The sequence below is a fragment of the Camelus ferus genome, chromosome 20 (assembly GCF_009834535.1).
Source record: "Camelus ferus isolate YT-003-E chromosome 20, BCGSAC_Cfer_1.0, whole genome shotgun sequence".
Lineage (NCBI taxonomy): Eukaryota > Metazoa > Chordata > Mammalia > Artiodactyla > Camelidae > Camelus > Camelus ferus.
This window is the reverse complement of record NC_045715.1, coordinates 24,293,583-24,312,845: the sequence shown is the minus strand read 5'-3', so window position 1 is coordinate 24,312,845 and position 19,263 is coordinate 24,293,583. Positions and strand designations below refer to the sequence as shown.

Below are 19,263 nucleotides of genomic sequence, written 5' to 3'. Positions count from 1 at the left end.
TTTATTTTCTTTCAAGTTTGCCCCAAATGCTCATGGTAACCTGATCCTAGCTGGACAGAAATATATGTGGGAAGATGGGACAGGAAGTGGTATTTGGCCTGGGCTCCAAAAGTCCCAAAAGATGACCCTGATTATGTGTATAAATATTGTCTGTCCAAGTAAGCAGAGTTTCGAAGATTTGAAAGTCACTGGAGGACATTCACAATGAACTGATAGGTAAGGCTGGCAGCATCTTGACTGTCAACTTTCCCCCTTTGGTAATTTAATAATTTTTTCCAGGGCTGATCTGTCTCTAATACATTAGCTGGAGGGGATGTCCTTTTCCCAATGGAGAGTTTACTTGAGAAATCAAATTAAGGTTAGAAGATTGCCTGATGAGTATAGCTAAAATGTCAGGCAGTCCAAGGCACCAAAAATGCCCAGGCACTTACAACCCTTCACCCCAAATCTCCCTCTCCCCTAATCTGGCCCAAATTACAATAATCAAAATACTGTAGTATCCTTCTACACTGGAAAATATGGTTCATTTGAAAAATGAGTCTGAATTTTACTTGATGATTCTTACCCTCCCTCCTGCCCCACCTTGGTTTGTATAGCTGAGATAGCTGCCTGTTATCTTTCTCTCAAAGTCATTTCTTTTTAATTCTTGCTTCTTCCTCTAAAGCTGCAATACAGCATTATTGTGTTTACTGTCCAGGGTAGTAGCCACTAGCCACATGTTGCTACTGAGTATCTGAAATGTGGCTAGTCTGAATTGAGAAATACTGTAAGCGTAAAATCTATACCAGATTTTGAAGATTTAGATTAATGAGAATGTAAAATATTTCATTAATAATTTTTTATATTGACTACCTGTTGAAGTGATAACTTTGGGGTATATTTGGTTAAATAAAATATATAATTAAAATTAATTTTACCTGTTCCTTTTCACTTTTTAAATGTAGCTACTAGAAAACTTAACGTTATGCATGTGGTTTACATACTCTTATTGGATAGTACTGCCCTAAGTCTCCTGGAGGCCTCCCCTGTTACCTTCTTTAGTTGTTTTATGGTCTGACCTATCTTATCCATTTCTTCCTTTTCTAGTAACTGCTTAGGTTTAGAAGGTAAAATAGCAAGTCAAACTTTGTGGCCAACCTTTAAGAGGATTAAATGAGTGCATGGATGGACAATGAAAATTTTCAATTTTTGACTTATGGATTGGTGCTACAATATTAGAAAAAAAGTGGGGAGTGGACACAGAATAGCCTTCACTAGTGTCTGTAGAGATGGACTGTATGCATACGGAGGATTAAAGAGGGAATACAAGAATCATTCTGAGGAAAACCCCACCACCATACACACACCCTGAAGTAGGACAAAAAATGTATTCCATCTCCAACCTTCCCCACCTGTCTAGGCTTTTTTTTAAATCTGTTTTTCTTTTGGCTACACTAATTTGTCTCTCTTCTTCTATGTGTACTAATTTAGACTGCTCCCTTGATGGAATGTGGCTATTAAAAAGATGAAGAAAAACTGCTGGAGATAACAATGTGGGGTGGTGTAGCAGATGTAAAGACCAAACAACATTGAAAGATGTTTACTTAAATTGAAAAAGACCTTAGAGATCACCCTGTTCCATCTTTCACCCAAATCCATAACCCTTTAATATACGGAATAAAGGCTGCTAGTGTTAGAACATCAGTATTCATCTAACATACCAAATATATACTGAGAAATGGGGAAATCCACTAAATATGTATTTTTCAACAGGGAAAAAACATGAAGAAGAAAAAACATGATGCTATTGTTTGTGAACCTAAAGAACTTCTGAATCCCTCTCCCAAAGTAACAAATTGTTACAAATCACTGTGGGTGAAATACAGTGTTCAGAAGGCTTACATGACCCAACTTGTCAGCTCCCAGCCAGTTTCAGCCATGTCAAGGAACCCAGGTAAGATATTATTTGCATTAAACTAAGTTAAATATTCTATTTACCATGTATTTTTCTTAGTATTGAGGACATAAAATCAGGCATTAAATAGAGCATTTAAACATTAAGTAGTAGTGATAAATCTATTCATCAAAGTTCTTATGTGGTAAAAATCTAAAACTGACCTTGCTTCATGGTAGAAATCTTAGTTCCTATTAGCCCTGAATCATTGAAGTGACAACTAATTAAGATGATCCCAAATAGACTAAACTAGATCAAATTTATGTTTTAATAAATATTTATCTTTAAACCTGACCTGAGTATGTCTGCATTGCAATGGTAGGGAAAATTCAGTTTAGGTTTCCTTTTGATTTTATCGATATAGGAAAGAACATGAGGGAAAGATAAATCTGAAATTTTGTTTTGCAAAAATGTATGATTCTTAAATGTCCCAAAATGTTGGAAAACTAAAGAGTTATGTTTTGAAAAGCATTAAAGAGTGCTGTAGTTAAATATATGGGGTTTTAGACTTTTAGATTAAAAATATGCTAGAAACCTGAAAGGAATTATTAAAACCAATCTCAAACTACTGTCCAATTTTAAAAGAATTACATGCCACTGAGAATGTGGAAATTTCAAGCATCCTATAGTCTCTTATCACCGTATCAAATACAGTCGCCATTTTCTAGAAAGAATTCAATAGAGTAAAATCTTGAATTTTCATCTGGGTAGGTGTCAACAATTATTTCTCAAAGCCTGAGACTGTCATCTATGAATACCTTCTAGAACATATATTTTGGTTTATGAGATGTAATTCGTACACCATAAAGTTCAAATTTTAAAGCGCACAATTCAGTGGTTTTCTAGTGTATTAACAAGGTTGTGCACTATTCTAGAACTTGTATTTGACTGTAAACATTTTTCAGTGTTTTCACACTCACTATACTGCTTAATCCTCACAGATTCCTCACGAAGCTGAGGTGCGCTGTGGGCGGTTGCCACATTTACCCCCAGTTTCCTAATAACGGTTTCACCTTAAAAGCAGAAGCACAGTGAAGAATTAATAATGCTAAGACCTTACAGTCGGAGAGTAACGCCAACAAACTAATCTACACGTTTGTTTTCTTGTCTAGAGCTCTCATTTTACTATATATGTAAAACCTCACTTGCTGCTGGCATTTTCATCTGGTCGGCCACCAGTGTGCATTAAACGACCGCCAAACAGAAACAAGGGGACCCCACGTAGAGGTGGCGCAGACACAAGCCCCCGATTTCCTTCCCTCACAGGCCTGGGAGGCAGCAGCGCCTTTATCCTTTTATGTTTTATGATAACGCTGAAGGAACAGGGGATGTACTGACCGAGGGAGGCGGTGTGAGAGGGACATGGAGTGGTTATTACGGCGTCGAGAACGCTAAAGCCGGGTAATCGGAGGCGCCGGGAGGAGTTTTCCGGGCGCGAGATCTCCCTGCCTCTCACTCGCGTCGGAAGCGAGGAACGAGCAGCGCGCACCACCGCCCGGGCCTCCGGCCGCCTCGCGCCGTGTGCGCTTCCTGTTGGTCACAGCCGCCCACGTGACCTCCGCCGCAGCCCCGCCCCAAGCGCTTTTCCCGCGGGAGAGCGGGTCTCAGCAGCACAGCGGGGCGGGAGGTCGCACGGAGGACCCTGGGGGACCCTCTGGCTAAGAACCTAAAAAATTAGACAGGTTGGTAGGTAAGTACGTAGACAGATAGGTAGGTAGATAGATAAGATAGATACTCTAAATACTGCCCCAAACCTTTGTTCGCTGGAAAGTGACTCGCTGAGCCTAAATTTATGTTACTTTAGGGACATCTACACTATACATATGAACAGAACTCTTCGGGGGAAAAAGACCATAATACTTGTATGGGGAACTTAAAGACACTTAGAGGAGGTGGGTAGGATTTTGGGAAGTCCAGAACAACCAAACTGATACATCATTTAGGAGAAATTAGACGCTCTTGGGAAAACAAAAATGAATGAAAGTGGAAAGAGGCCCCGTCCACCTCTAAAAATACAATAATTATTGATAGGAAAGGGCAGAATTAAATATATATATATTTAATATATATGTATAGGTAGTATAAATGGGAGATATTAATTGTAGAAGTCAGTAGAGGATCCAGTTATTCAACTTCTTTCTCCCTTTGAGAGTGATCAGATGCACATTTTTGCCCCTTTTTTGGTGTATGTGCTTCTAAGGCTCACCACCCCTTCCCTGCCTCCTCGTGATGGACACATTTACTTTTTCACTCATTCAAAAAAAAAAAAAAAAAATACTAGGGCCTACTATATTCTAGGCACTGTGCTAGGTACTCGGGTGACAATGATGAACAAAAACAGTAACAGCCCTTTCTTTCCTGGAGCAGACACTGGTAAAGGTACTGCTATCTCTTGAGACCAATAATATGTAATGTGACTGGTGCTAAGAAAAGGTCCAGATGCTGTAATGGGGCTTTTTGACCTAGCAGGGAGGTTAGAGAAGGCTTCCCTTAAGATTTAACTCTGTACTGAGACCTGAGGAGGTTAAGGAAGGTGCAAACTGCAGGCAGAGGGAGCAGCTTGCAGGTGAGACCTAGTAGCCTCTCCTCTTCCAGTGACTGCCCATCTTACCCATTTCCTCTATACATACATTAAACTTGCCTCTTAGTTCTCAGAAGACACTTTTTCCTTTCAATCCCAAGTTCATTTAGGGCATAACTGGTAACCCATAATTATTATTATAGACACTGTGTATCCCATAAGTGAGTATAGTGATATACACATCTAATAGGCATTATCATGTTATTTTACATAATGAAAACATGCAATGACCAGCAAAATCTAAACTATGATGTATCTCAAGAGAACTGAAAGTGCTATAGATATTTAAAGTGGTGAGAGATCGCATTATTTTGGAGGACTAAAAAATAGGCATCTTAGATAAAGCAATTTTTGAGATACGCTTCACAGGTGAGATTTGATCAAATAGAGGTAACAGTTTATTCTAGCATAAGATTCAAGAAGAAGAGTAAAGAGGATGGACAGGTAAGTTGAGATTATTCCAAGGGCCTTGAAAACCAGTCCAAAGAGTTTGTAGAAACTAAACAGAAATGTTTTATTAAGTTTTAAGGACTTGTCTAAGATACTTTTCCTTTCCAACATTTACCTTGGAAAATTTAAAATTTACAAAAAAAGTTGCACAAATAGATCTGTGGTTACTCATATACTCTTCACATGGATTTATCATTTTTTGGCCACATTTGCTTTCTCTCTCTCACTCTCTCTACACACATATGCACATGCACTCATGAATGCACACACAGTTGTTTTTCTTTGCTAAACCATCTGAAATAAAGTTGCAAACTAACTTCATCTCTAAGTAATTCCTGATAGTGTCTCCTAAGAACAAAGATACTTTTCTGCATAACCACAATACAATTATGACTTCTGAGATACTTTTAAAGTTAAAATTTGAATAAATATTTATGTTAATAAAAATTAAGAAAAATGCATTACTTATTTTAAGTGGCTTGCAACAGTGACTGACACATTATAAGTGCTATATAAGTGTTTGTTTAAAAAAATACATTTTCATGGTTGAGAAACTAAAGAATACGAAAAGGCATGTAGTGAAAAGTCTCCTATGTTCTTGCCCCCATCTGCTCAGTTCCCACTCTTACCACTTCTATCATAGGCATTGTTCTTAGATTCTGGGGTGTCCTTCCAGAGATTCTTTATGTGAAAATGAACAATTGTGAATAGAGATGTTTATACCCCCTCCCTTTTTAGACAAAGGTAGCATATTAAGCGCGCTGTTCTTGTTTTCTCACTTAACACATGATTTGGAGATCTTTCTGCATTAATACGGAGCTTTCTTATTCTTATTTACAGTGGCATAATATTCCATAGTCTGGATACACCATTATTTATTTAAATAGTTTCCTATTGCTGTACATCTGGGTTGTTTTCAAATACTGAATATTGAAACCAATGCTACAAAGGATAACCTTGAGCACATGTGCATTCATAAAATTTGATGGATACATTGCCCACCACCACATTTAAAATATGTGAATGTGCATTATTGTTGCCATTTTGCAACTTTAAATGAAAGGAGAGGCGTCTTTAAGACAAACTAAAAGGTAGGACTGTCCTTAGATAAACTGACAGAGTAGCCAGAATTTTCCTTCCAACTCTAACCTTTTCTGTCCTTCTCTCCACCCCCTTATGCAACTGCATCTTTATAATCATAATCAACAATATCTGTGTAGGGCACCGAGCTAGATCCTAGAGTTATGAAATAGATACATGTCCTCAAGGGTTTCACCATTTAGTTGATCAGACATGTACAAAATAAAAATAGTTATTACGTTGAGTTCCAGAATGTAAAACACACCTCTTGCTTGGGGCACGCTCAATCCTTTGATGCATCCTATCTCTAAGGTCCTTCCTTCTCTGCCTCTGTCTACCCAATGGAGATACCCAAGGTTGCTGACATCCTCATAAGCTCTTTCATTTCTCCCAATGTCGATTACTGGAACTTATCCACCTGGTATTCCATCTTCCTACTGCATATACTAGATTTTATATTTCCCTAGTGACAATGAATCAGTTAAAATAATAGTTGCAAACCATTATGCTTTTGATTGGCACAGGCAGGGCTGGCCCTAAACCTATTTTGAAGTAGATGACATTTGTTTGGGGGAGGGTCTCCCCATTTGGCTGCTCTTTCGTCTCTCTGGGCACCTTCCCTCTTGGGTGAGCGCTCAGCCCCTACTGGTGCCCTCACCTTTTCTCAGGTAATTGTCAAATTACCCTTGCTGGGGTGTCAACTAATTGTTAGGGTGTCATTTCAAAATGGCTTGAGGTGAGATACTCTTTAAAACAACAATAGAAACTAAAATGACAGGCAGTACAGTTGCAATTTTGATCAGAGGGCTACATACTTCACCTACTATTTCAGCCACCTACTTAGGGGCTTACCCTTGGCTGATACCCTGGCCCTCCCTGCTCCCCCATCTCATTCCTCCCACTCTTTGCTCTGTGTAGAGTTCTCGAGCTCTGGGGACCAGTGCTGTCTGTGAAGTGTGGTGCGGTACCCGCCAGTGCCCAGAGGCACTCTTCTTATGTTTGATAGTTAAACTATTGTTTTAATACTTCTATTTGTTGTCTTTGCAAACTTAAATAATTTAAACTTCTATTTCTTATTTCATATATTTTCAGCAGTATCACACAACTCTATTTTATAAGAGGAAGATGCTAATTTCCTTGCCTTCTTATCACTAGCCTTCCAGAGCCTGCTATTTGTCCCCTATGCAGTCAGCCCTCTATATCCTTGGGTTCTCCATCATCGGATTCAACCAACCTCGGATAAAAAAAAAAAAAAAAAAAAAAAATCCAGAAAGTTCCAAAAAGCAAAACCTGAATTTGTGCGAGTGGCAACTATTTACCTAGCATTTACATTGTATTAGTTATTGTAAGTAATCTAGAGATGATTTAAAGTATATGGGAGGACATGTGTAAGTAATATGCAAATACTACACCATCTTATACAAGAGGACTCGAGCATCCTCAGATTTTGATATCCACCAGAGGAGAGGGGAGTGTCCTGGAACCAATCCCTCACAGATACCAAAGGACAACTGTACTTTTTAATTATTAGCTAGAGTTTTAACATTTATACTCTGTCCTCCAGCTGCAACCAACTCTTCTGTGCTTTTTTTCCATCAGTTGATTCTAAAAGTTAAAAACCAACAACCTTGTTTTACATTATTGTATCTATGTAAATATAATCTAACACCAGGTCCAGTGGTAGTAGTTAAGACATATGATGTAAGACTTCATGAACATTATTGTTTAATATTCATAATAACCTTAAAGTCCCTTTTTAACACATAAGGAAACTGAGAAGCTAAGAACAGGTAATTAGAAAGTAACTGAGTCAAGACTTTCTCCTATGTGAGGACAGGATAAAATTTTCCTTTCTTTAGATACAAGTTTAGGACTCCTGCCAACTGGAAAAAGAATGCACATCAAGGTTACATATACATATATATTTTTCTCTTTTTTTGAGGGGGTGATGGTGGTCTTTAGCTCCTGTTACGCAACTTTGGTCAGTTTTCTTTTTTTTCCATTTCTGTTAGTGACTAATTTCAGCCACTTCAGGATTCCCCTCTTTCTCAGCAGGCGACCGAGTTTTCTGTTTCATATACAAAATTGATGTCATCAGGGTAAACACCTTAATCTCCTTACCCCTCATTCCAGACTTCCTTACAAGAGCATCATATCTTATCTATTGTATATCAAAGGAAGGGAGACCCCCTCCTGTTCAAAATTAATCCTTCCTCATGTTTCCATTCTCATTTCTCCTAAACCTCTGGGACTTTGCTTCAGTGGTTTGCCCTGCTCTATCTTCCATTTTCCCTTACTCCTGCTTTAATTCCTCTCCTCAACCTACAAACCTGGTCAAGACTCTCAGCTTAGAGAATTCCTTCATCACACTTCTTCCTCTTGCTTCTGTCCATTCTCTCTCATTGTTTCATCAGGGCACCTCTTGGAAGAGTAGTCTACACTTATTGATGGCAAGTCTAGTCTGGCAGCTTGAATTCCAACTTCACTGCCATGCAAAATTCCTTTCATTCTAGTTGCATGGCTAATTCTCTTTTGCTGTATTTCAGTCCTGGGTGATACTAGCAATTCTTTTTTAAAGGAGCAGTGTGTCCTTGGTATGAGACTTTGGGCCTTCCTGAGATTGACCAGTAGTCCTGCTAAATGTAAGCACATTTTTGGAAATTATGACTCAGATTAGGTATTATTAGGAATTGAAGGGTCAACTGTAATATATTTAATTGATTATGAGAAGGTGTATCCTTTGAGAGGGGGCAATTATTGTTGATTTTATCCTTGAAAGATTTCAATGTACAAAGTGACTGAATTTTAAGCACTACCTAATGGCATAAAGCTCTCCTAAAAGAAACCACTTGCCTTAACTAAATAAGAGGTCATGCTGAGTGAGAGATGAAGCCTTGAGTTCTGGGGAGGTGGTGTGTCTCTAAAAAAGGGAGGCATATGTTTTCCAATCTGGAAGCAGATGGTCCAGCATGTGGAGAGGCTAAGCCTTCCAGTACTGTCTTGTCTGCTTGTTATTTTATAAAGGTAAAAGGCTGGGCAAATACTCTTCAAAGTCTCTTAATGCTCTGGGATTTAGAGGTGGTTGCTACTAGCAATAAAGTCTGTATGGAATGATTTTCCTTAAGAATAATCACCTCCCAGTAGTGAAATAGGGGCTTAAAGCTGTGATTGCTTAATATTATGCCTAGTACCAACAAAAGAATTGATCAATTGACCTAAAAAAGAAATGGAAATTCTTTTCGAGCCAAATTGAGGATTATAATTGAAAGCTCCCAGAACTGTTCTGCCTGTTTAAGGTCAAAGCACAGTTACATAAATTTTTGAGACAAGGGGCTGTACATTAAATGATGTATTATTGACAGTTTACCCAATCCAGATCTACAAGTAGTGGGTCATGGGTCATCGTGGCCCCTTACAAGATTAAGAAGGAAGGTTATCTCCTAAGGAGGTCTGGTTAATGCCGATGCACAGTACACACTGAAGGGGAGGGAGGAGGCCCAAATGGGCAAAGCAAAACTTTTATGTTTAAATTTTTCTCATCTTGCCTTTAAATATGAATTTTATTTCATCACTAATCATACAGGGAAAGTACTATAAAGTTTAACACAGAGGAATATCCTTTTGGAATGAACTATAAAGCAATTCCTTCAGTTTCAACTTAAGCCACATTTTAATTTGCTTCACATTTGGACCATAAACTTCCTGTATGACCTTTTGTTTTCTGGACTTTCTCACTGCCTCCCCCACATGATTTACAGTTACAATATCCTCAGGTTTCCCCAAATTTTCAACCATACTGTCTCTTCTAGCAAATCTCCCTTTCCCCAGGGACTTCCCTTCTAGCACTGTTCTCTTGCTCCAGTCTCATCACTCTCTAGGCCTCCAGGTACCACTGTCATCCTGGGACTCCCCTTCGCATGGGTTAGATCCACCCTCTGCTAAATGTTTTTTTTTTTTTTTTTCTTGGTTTAGTCATACTCTGTTTTACTGGAATACTTCCCCAAGAGACTTCCTATGAAACTGTGTATGGGAGAACAACATCCTGAGTCCTTGCATGTCTGCAAATATCTTCATTCACTTCTTACAAATTATTTAGAGTTTAGCTAGATACAGACTTCTAGGTTGAAAATAATTTTTTAATAAAATCTTTGAGGACATTAATTGTTCTACTATATTCTAGTTTCCATTGTTGATGGGAAGTCAGTTGTCAAACTAATTCATGTTTCCCTCTGGAGGTTTTTAGCATCTCGTTATGCTTAGTGTTTTGAAATTTCAGTATATTCTAGAGATGAGGATTTTATCTCCCCATCTGTTGTCCTAAGAACTTGGTGGGGCTTTTTTTTTTTTTTTTTTTTTTTCGGTGGGACTTTCTAATCTTAAATTTGGTGTCTTTTAGCTCTGGGAAGTTGTCTTATGCTATTTATTTTTACAATTTCTCTCCTTGATTTCTCTCTTTCTGCGACTCCTATTAATCAGATGCTGGGCTTTCCATATTGGTTCTCTAGATCACCTTTCTTTTCTCTCATATTTTTAAACTTCTGATGATTCTTCTGTGTGATTCCCTTGACTTTATTTTTTCAGACCATCAATTGTGTTTTTAATTTTAGCAATCACATTTTTAAAATCTGGAAGATTTTATTGTAGGTTTATTCTTTTTTCATGGCACTCTTTTGTTTCCTGAGTGTAATATTTTCTTAAATTTCTCTAAACATATACATTAGAATTTGCAAACATTCTCTTGTCTTGCCTGAATTATATGTTTTCTTCAGTATTACTGTTTTGTTTATTTATCGGGTATCTCTCTTTCATTCTGTGGTTCTTCTCACTTGTCTGGTTATCCTTTATTATTTTAAAGAAATATGGACTGAGTAGCTGGTGTGGTTTTTTTTTCCTGCTGTTATGTAAGTAAGACTGTTTTCCCAGGTGGTAGCAGTAGCTAACGTTTGTATAGTATTTTTCCATGTTCCTGGCACTGTCCTGCACGTGTTAAATATATTAACTCAGTTAACCATCTCAAGAACCTCTCTAAGAGGTAGTTACTGTGGTGTTTCATTAGGTTTAATACTCCATCAATTGTAAAATCTACCATTATTTTGTTTACTACTCCAGAGGTAAAGAATACAGTTGAAATACGACATGCCATAGATTATAAAACACATTCTGTTTTGGCAGAATTATAAAATCTTAACATTGATAAAATAATACATTACTATTCCCATCTTACGTTTGAAGAAACTGCGGCATAGAGAGATTAAGTAACTTTCCCTGGTTACCTAGTTTTAACTATAGTGGATTTTACATTTGAACCCAAATGATTTGGCTTCAGAATCTTACCACTATGCCCAACTGCCTCTCCACGACTTCCCACTGAGTGGGGATTCAAATGGGGCAAAGGAGGCCTCTGAGTTGGGGGGTCTTTAGGGTGATGAATAAGGAAGCTGGCTTTCTGGCGCCAGGCCTCCCAAATGCCAGAACAAGGACAACTTTAATCTGAGGCACCAACATTCATAAAGTTTTAGCTTTTTCCACAAGATCTGTTCTCTTCTATTAGAGAAGAGTGGTCTGGACATTTTAATTTAAATCTGTCACAGGTACCAAGTGGTACAGTTGATCTCTAGTCAATGGCATGTCTCCCTTTCCCAGCTTCAGGGTCTTGGTGGAGTAAACGGGCTTCCAAGCCTCAGGACCCCCTGTTGTGGGTTCTTGGCACTTTCTCTGCCTGGCTCACTTGTCCGTATCTTGTGTCATCTGCTTTCTGCCTTCCAGAAACATGTACTGATCTCTCATCTGCTGTTGTCCCTGCCTCTCATTCTCTTCACTGTTGTGGTCTCATCCTCTTCCTATACTTTCATTTTGGTGGGGTCTTGGGAGAGATTAGGAGAAATGGAGAGGCTAATGCTTGTGCTCAGTCTTGAACCCTAGATCTCTGTTTTTAGTAAACAAGATCAAGATTATAAAAGGATGACCACCATATGAGAAAATAAAATATTCACATTATAGATAGCTGGCAATGGAATAGCACTTACAAAACCTTAAGAGCATATTTGCTTAAAAGTTTTCCTAAATGCAGCTGAAGAATTCTTAATGTATGACAATATTTTTAACACATTTTAATTCCAATACCTTGAGGCTTATTATTTGCTTTATGAAGGAATTATTCTTGCAAAAAGATTAACCAAGAAGTTTTTCCAAATTCCCGACTAGGCCCTTTAGATTGTGACTTTATTTTCAGAACTGTGTGTGGATATATCCATATCCACACAACTTTTCAGCATAAAGTGAGACACTTTTTCCCTCTGGATATTAAAAATTCAATCCTTGGAAAATAATAAAGTATGTGAAATGTGGCCAGTGCAACTGAAGAACTGAATTTTAAATTTTATTTAATTTTAATTAATTTAAGTTTAAAAACTGACACTTGATTTAATTGTTGGAAAACTGTTAAGTATGTTTGGAACAACTTGGGTATATGAATTTACTTTTTAACTGTAAACTTCATGAAATATAAATTAAGGTTTTCCATGAAACTAGTTAAAACCCAATTTGAGATGTGTTGTAAGTATAAACACTGGATTTTGAAGACTTAAATATAATTAAAAGAGTATAAGACATATCGTTAATAATTTTATATTGATTATATGTTATAACAGTAATACTTTGGATATGCTGTTTTAGGTGTATACTACTAAAATTATTTTTCCCTGATTTTACCACTAGAAAATTTGAAATTAATATGTAGCTTGGAATTTTATTTCTACTGGACAGAGTTGATCTATTCCAAAACAAGGCTTTGATTTTCAATAATCATTATGATGTTGGGATTTTGTCCTTCTCATTGTCTCAGATAGTTTTTAGTGACTAGTGGTGAGTGATCTACAGATAGTTAATGGAGTTGTCTCCTTGAATTCTTTTTTAAATTAAAGTATAGTTGCTGTACAGTATTATATAAGTTACAGGTGTATAATATATTGGTTCACAATTTTTAAAGGTTATACTCCATTTATAGTTATAAAATATTGGCTGTATTCCTCATGTTGTACCATATATCCTTGTAGCTTATTTTCTCTTTGAACTCTTTTCTGTCAATGCAGGTCACAACCCACCTTCTCAGCCCAAGGAGAATAGCATTGGCCAGAACCATCACCAGGAAGAAGTAATCCACAAATTGGCCATGCAACTGAGAAACATTGGGGACAGCATTGATCATAGGATGGTTCAAGAGGTGAGACTTCAGTTTCCCCAGCAAGGGCCTGTCATGGAGGAGGAAAAGGCAAACAAAACAATGGCTGCCCAGTGGCTGGGATGCCCAGGAATTAGCGAAACACATGGATTAATACTCTCCGATGACCAAATGTTAGATCTGAAAGTTGTGAACCTGAGTCAAAACCAGTATTTGATTTCACACTTGCTACTCAAACTGTGGTCCGCAGTCTAGCAGCATCAGCACCATCTGGCAGCTAGTCAGACATGCAAAGTCTCAGGCCCCAGCCCACGATGCTGGCATCAGAATTTACCATTTTACACACACCCTGGAGAATTTGCATGCATATTAAAGTGTGAGAAACTCTGCTCCACACCCTCAAAGTAGGATGCATGTTAGAGTCACCTGTGGAGTTTTAAGAACCATAGCTGCCCGAGCTCCACCTCGAGACTGATTTAATTGGCATGAGTTGTGGGCTGGGCATCAGGCACTTTAAAAGCTCTCCAGGTGAATCTAATGCTCAGTCAGGGAGGAGACCCTTTGCCTTAGATTGTGCTTAACCTCCTTGAACCAACCCAGAGGTTACTATCTAGGCCTGACTCCTGATTTGTTTCTCCTGATTATTGTGAGAGATAATTAAGGAAACAGGAAAAAATAATGATTACTGTTTGAAATCTTAGGGGTAATGAAATCTGCAGTCAGCTTAGTTTTCTTCCAAAACAACCTGGGCTTGGCAGTGGAGAGAGAATGAACACATGGGGCTCTGAGGTAGGAGGGGCGGCTGCCCTTCCAAGCCCAACTTCCTGCCCTTAAATTCATCGCAGAACAGGTACCTGTGGTGCTTTCTTGTTCATCACAGCTGCTGCCATCATGCTGGCTTCAAGTGTGCCAAGTCCTCTTCTAGGCTCTGGTCCAAATGTGGCAATACTCAGGCATTCACTCAAAGAAAACGTTCCCTGAGACAAAACAAGGACAGAAGATCCCCACAAATAACGTTACTAAAAGTAAGAAGGAAGCAAACACAATCAAATAAAATGTCGACAGAGCAACTTCACACAAACAAAATATTTCTGAGTGCTTTACACATGCCAGACTCAGTTCCAGGCAACTAGAGCAGAGAGCAGGATGGGAGATGAGCTTGCTCTCCTAGGGTTCACAATGTAGGAGGGAGACAAACAGTAAAGCAGATTACCAGACTCTAGCCTAGTCAGACAGGGATGTGGGTTCAAAGAAGAACTGAGGATACTGAGTGATGGGGAGTGACTTTGGGTAGGTGATTAGGGAAGGTCTCTCTGAGGAGGTGGTATTGGAGCAAAGACTGGAAAGGAGGGAGCGAGCCATGAGAAAAGCTGGGGAAATTGTTCCAGACAAAGGGACCTGGGAGTGAAAGCTCTTGGGATAGGAACAGACTTAACGAACAGCAAGGAGGCCAGGATGGCTGCAACGGAGTGAGTTGAGATCCAGGAGTTGGCCTCTGTCTTAGAGGGAGTGATAAGGTGTTTGGGTTTTACCTTAAGTACAAGGGAAGCTTCTGGGGAGGAAAGGCAGGAGAGTGCCATGAGCTGATTTGCATTTAGAATGAAGCCTAGCTGAAGTGCAGAGAGGAGGCGATTGTGAACTTCAAATGAGATAATCTATGTTAATCAGTTAGAACAGAGTCCGACCCACTGAAAGAGAAAACAAACTCACTTATTTAAACAGTACATAATATTCCATTGTATGTATATATCACACTTTGTTTATCCACTTATCAACTGATGAACCTTTGGGTTGTTTCCACTTTTTGACTATTATGAATAATGATGCTGTAAACACTTGTGTAGAAATTTTTATGTAGTCATACATTTTTAGTTCTTTTGGGTGCATATCTCAGAGTGGAATTGCTGAGTCATATAATAACTTTATGTTTAACTTTTTGAGGAACTTCCAGGCTGTTTTCCAGAGTGGCTGTGCCATTTTACACTGTGGCCCACCAGCAGGGTATGAGGGTTCCATTTCTCCACATCCTTGTCAACATTTGTTGCTAACTGTCTGACTGTAGCCGGCCGAGCAGCTGTGAAGTAAAATGTCACTGTGGTTTTGATCTGCACTTCCCCGATGGTTAATGTTGTGCTTCTCTTCTTGTCTTTCACTTTCTTCATGGTGTTTGCTGAAGTGAAAACGTTTTAAATTTTGATGAATTTCAATTTATTTTTTTCTTTGTTGCTAGTGCTTTTGGGGTCACATCTAAGAAAGCATTGCCTAATCCAAAGATATGAAGATTTATACCTATGTTTCTTTCTTAGAGATTTAGAGTTTTAGCTCTTAAATTTAGGTCTTTGACCCATGGAGTTAATTTTTGTATATGGTGTGAGTTAAAAGGTCATCTTCATTCTTTTCCATACGGGTATCCAGTTGTCACAGTACCATCTGTTAAAAAGACTACTCTTCCCTATTGAATTGCCTTGGCACCCTTGTCAAAAATCAGCTGACTATAAATGTTTGGGTTTATTTCTGGACCCTCAGTACTATTCCATTGATCTACATGTCTATTCTTATGCCTGCCCTAGCTTTCTTGCAGCATTTTACAAAGCTAGATTTGACCTAGACTTTTAAAAGTTGTCTTCTAGGATACTTTAAAATATTGCATTCTAGAATACTTTAAACAGACCACAGAATATTTTTAAAATAATATTTAAAATTCCTCCTAGCTTGGCTCTAAAATGCTAAAGGCTTTATTCTGCTGTTTTAAGGCTTAAATCAAGCAACTTTAAGAGAATTTCAAATCTGGCATGGTATATTTCTTTCCTATATAGTCATTTACTCACCTTTTGTACTCGGTTTAATCAAGCGGTCACATTGATTCTCCAAAAAGCTTCCTGCTTTCGATGTATTTAAAGAAACTTTTATTCTTGCTCTTGGAACTCTCTAGCAGGGAGTTCACCAAGGTATATTTTCATCTGCTGAATTGATTGTCCTTGAGCTACCACATAGCTTGACTTTTTAATTCTTTTCACTTAAGCAAGTGTTCTCATGTTTTCAAACTGGCCTTGATTCTCAAAATAACATCTTCTATTTTGCCATTTAGTTTTGAGGGATTTGTGTTCGAGGACTTGTTTTGTTTGTTTGTTTGTTTAATCTGGGGCATGTAATTTTCCTAGATAGAGTGTGTTTTAAAATAGTTCGTCTCCCCATTGCTTTTAGGATCTTAAATGTGCCTTTGAAACTTTTCCCCACAGGTGTCTTTCCTGGGTTCTAGAAACTGGCCCCTCCCTGTCCCTACAGGCCTAGGAGTGGTAACAACTCTGCTGTTATCAGCCCCACTGTTGCACCACCCTTGTGCCTCCCCTCTCCCCCACTTCTTAGATAGTGTCTTTATCTAGTCCTCCCTGAATGATCCTAATTTGCATGTGCCATCTGTTTTCTCTGGGACCCTGACAGTAATGTTCAGGGAATTTCTTAGTTTGTTAGAAAGCTAGGGGTGGGAGGGAGAAACTAACATTTTATTAAACACTTTCTTCCAGGTACTCTGAGATACTCTTACATGTTTCATTTAATTTTCCTAATAACCCTATGAATTAGTGGAATAAGTATTTTAGGAGAAGCATCTGAGGTTCAGAGAGATTAGATAACCTAAGGTCACTCAACAACTAAGTGGCAAAACCAGAATTTAAATATATGAGCGCCTGACTCAGTGCTCTGTACATTTTTTCCATCTGCCTTGCTGGAAGGAAGTTCATTTGGTTTTTCTAACTGGTATCAACTATAAAAAGGGAAAAAAGTCCTTTCGAGATTTCCAGTTACTAACAGGACAAGGTCTCAGTTCCTTGGCCTGCTGCTTATGGTTTATCATGCATTCAGTCAACACCTATTATGTGTCAGGCAGTTATCAAAAGAGACAAACTCCCTGACCTCATGGAGACAAACAATAAACAAACAAATAAAGACTACAGTTTATCAGACAGTGATAAATATTTTGGAGAAAAATAAAGCAAGGGAAAGGATGAGGAGTGTTGGGGGATTTGAAATTTTAAGGGAAAGCCTCACTTAGATGCCTTCTGAGCAACACTTTGACAGAGGTAGGGGAGGGGCCGTGGATATCGGGGAGAGCAGTGGAGGCAGGTAGAAAGCAGACTGTGAGGCAGGAGCATTTCTGGCATGTTTGAAGAATAGCAAGGAGGCCAGGATGGCTGAAGCTGAGTAAGGGAGAGAGCAGTGAAGGTACGGTGAGAGGTGGGTGGTGGGTAGGGCCTTGCAGTCACCATAAGGGTGTTCTAAGTGAGGCTGAGCCACTGGAGAGCAGAGCAGAGGGGCCACATCTCAACAGTCTGGGAGGCTCAGTGTTGAGAACAGACTGCAGGAGGAGGGCAGGGCTAGGGAAGCCCTTTGTGTCTGACCCGCAGCTTCTCCTGATGTTCCCATATAAACAGTGGGGTTTACTTTTGACTCCATAAACCTGCTGTGCTCGTTGTTCTTCCTACCTCTAGATATCAAGCAGACTTCCTTGCTTCTTTGAGAGGGCTAAGAATGCTCTCGGAAGCCAGAGGAAGAGGTTATTAACCCTGAAAAGTGTGTCCCAATTTGCTGATGGTAAAGACAGGAAAACATGTCCAGAGGAAAACTTCCCAAGGTGGTGGGGAGGGTATGGACATAATCGAACAGACCAAGAGATTCTTTCACTCACACACTTTATAAAGCAGCCCAAGAAGCCTGTTTGTGGTGTTGATTGAATTAATACCAAATTTCTAATTTTGGATTATTTTATCGCTTAAAAAGAAAATTAACCTCTCTTTCTCTCTCTCTCTTTAAAAAAGGATTTTCAACAGGAAGGCAGAGCTATCCTGGCTCATTATGTCTTAGTTTTCTTTGGAGGAGTTCACGTGTTGCTGCGCTTTCTCTGGAATAACCATTTGATGTAAAAGGAATGTAAATGTCAGGTTCTGCTTTCCTTCTACCCTTTGACAAAACATGAATGCACCAGGGCAGATGGGAAGAAGACCCTTCTCCACCTCCCTCTCTTTCCACCCACCACTGGTGTTTTATGCCTGGTTTGTTGGAGAACTGCGGACTCACTGGCCATTCGTCTGTTCAGGGCAACCAGAGAGGAGACGTCTGTGATGGCCTCATGGTAGAGCCCGAGGAGCTTAGGAACCCAGGAGGTCGTGCTGCTTAGAAAACACCAGCGCTGTGGATGTCCCAGAGCTCCTTGTAAGGAAACCTTCAGCGTTTCCTTCCATGAGTGAAATAACCTCATCCCCAAACCAGAGGTCACAGAAATGGGTGCTTTCTCCTGGGCCCCCTCCCTGGGTACCAGGCCCTCTAGTGACTGTTGGCCCCACTCCTGTTGCCCATGTCCAGGTCTGCAGTGCCCTGTCCTCCTTTTACCTTCCTGTCTACCTCATATTCCCTCCCTCCCCTCCTTAAGAAGTACAAGTATCAAGAAAGTTTGTTGCTGTAAGTTTGTATATGCATTTTGAGTTCTTTGTAGGGAAAGTGTTATTTAAAAAATGAAATAAACATGGTTATTTTATTGAGCATGAGACACCTGTGCATAATTTTTTTTTTGATGGAGAAATTCCATTTGTCCCTGCTCATATGGGTTCATTACTTTGTAGAGTTGGATCGTATGTAGCATCGTCTTTGTCCTTCCAAAGGGAAATGTCCCCATTTAAAAAATTCATCTCAGGCAATGTCTATTTAGTCCCATCATCACCTACGTTTTGACTTCCTGGAAGGGAACAGTTCCTAAAATGTCTTCCTTATTTATTTTTTTACATTTCTGAGTAGGTATTTATTTATTCATATGGTTAAAAAATCAAAACCGTATAAAAAGGTTTGCAATGAAAATTCTTGCTCTTATTTTCTATCCTGAATCCCAATTATGTTTATTAGTTTGTTACATATCCTTCCAGAGTTTCTTTGTACCAATACCACTACACACACACACACGCACACGGTAGTGTATAATATATGCAAGGTACAGACCTTGATTTTTTTGCTTAGCGTGGTGGTGGTCAGGCATTATTCTAGTTGTCTTAC

The 19,263-nt window shown here is 39.0% G+C and overlaps 2 protein-coding genes across 4 annotated transcripts in view; one reads left to right on the top strand and one right to left on the bottom strand.

The window, feature by feature from the left end:
* The window catches only part of KCTD20 (potassium channel tetramerization domain containing 20), a 91,144-nt gene that overhangs the window by 36,970 nt on the left and 34,911 nt on the right, over positions 1 to 19,263 (bottom strand). The window contains exon 3 of the mRNA XM_032462947.1: positions 14,079 to 14,201. The gene's annotated coding sequence lies outside the window, so the exon portion shown is untranslated. The remainder of the gene's footprint in view (positions 1 to 14,078; positions 14,202 to 19,263) is intronic.
* PXT1 (peroxisomal testis enriched protein 1) lies at positions 858 to 18,943 on the top strand. 3 transcript variants are annotated; one of them, XM_032462956.1, is made up of 3 exons: positions 858 to 1,933; positions 13,136 to 13,266; positions 18,317 to 18,943. In XM_032462956.1, the coding sequence occupies exons 1-3, from the start codon at positions 1,762 to 1,764 to the stop codon at positions 18,395 to 18,397; spliced, it is 384 nt and encodes a 127-aa protein (XP_032318847.1). In that variant the 5' UTR covers positions 858 to 1,761; the 3' UTR covers positions 18,398 to 18,943. The 3 variants fall into 3 exon arrangements, with proteins under 3 accessions (XP_032318847.1, XP_014423712.1, XP_032318846.1); XM_014568226.2 differs by having other exon boundaries at positions 18,039 to 18,943; XM_032462955.1 differs by lacking the exon at positions 18,317 to 18,943 and having other exon boundaries at positions 13,136 to 14,343.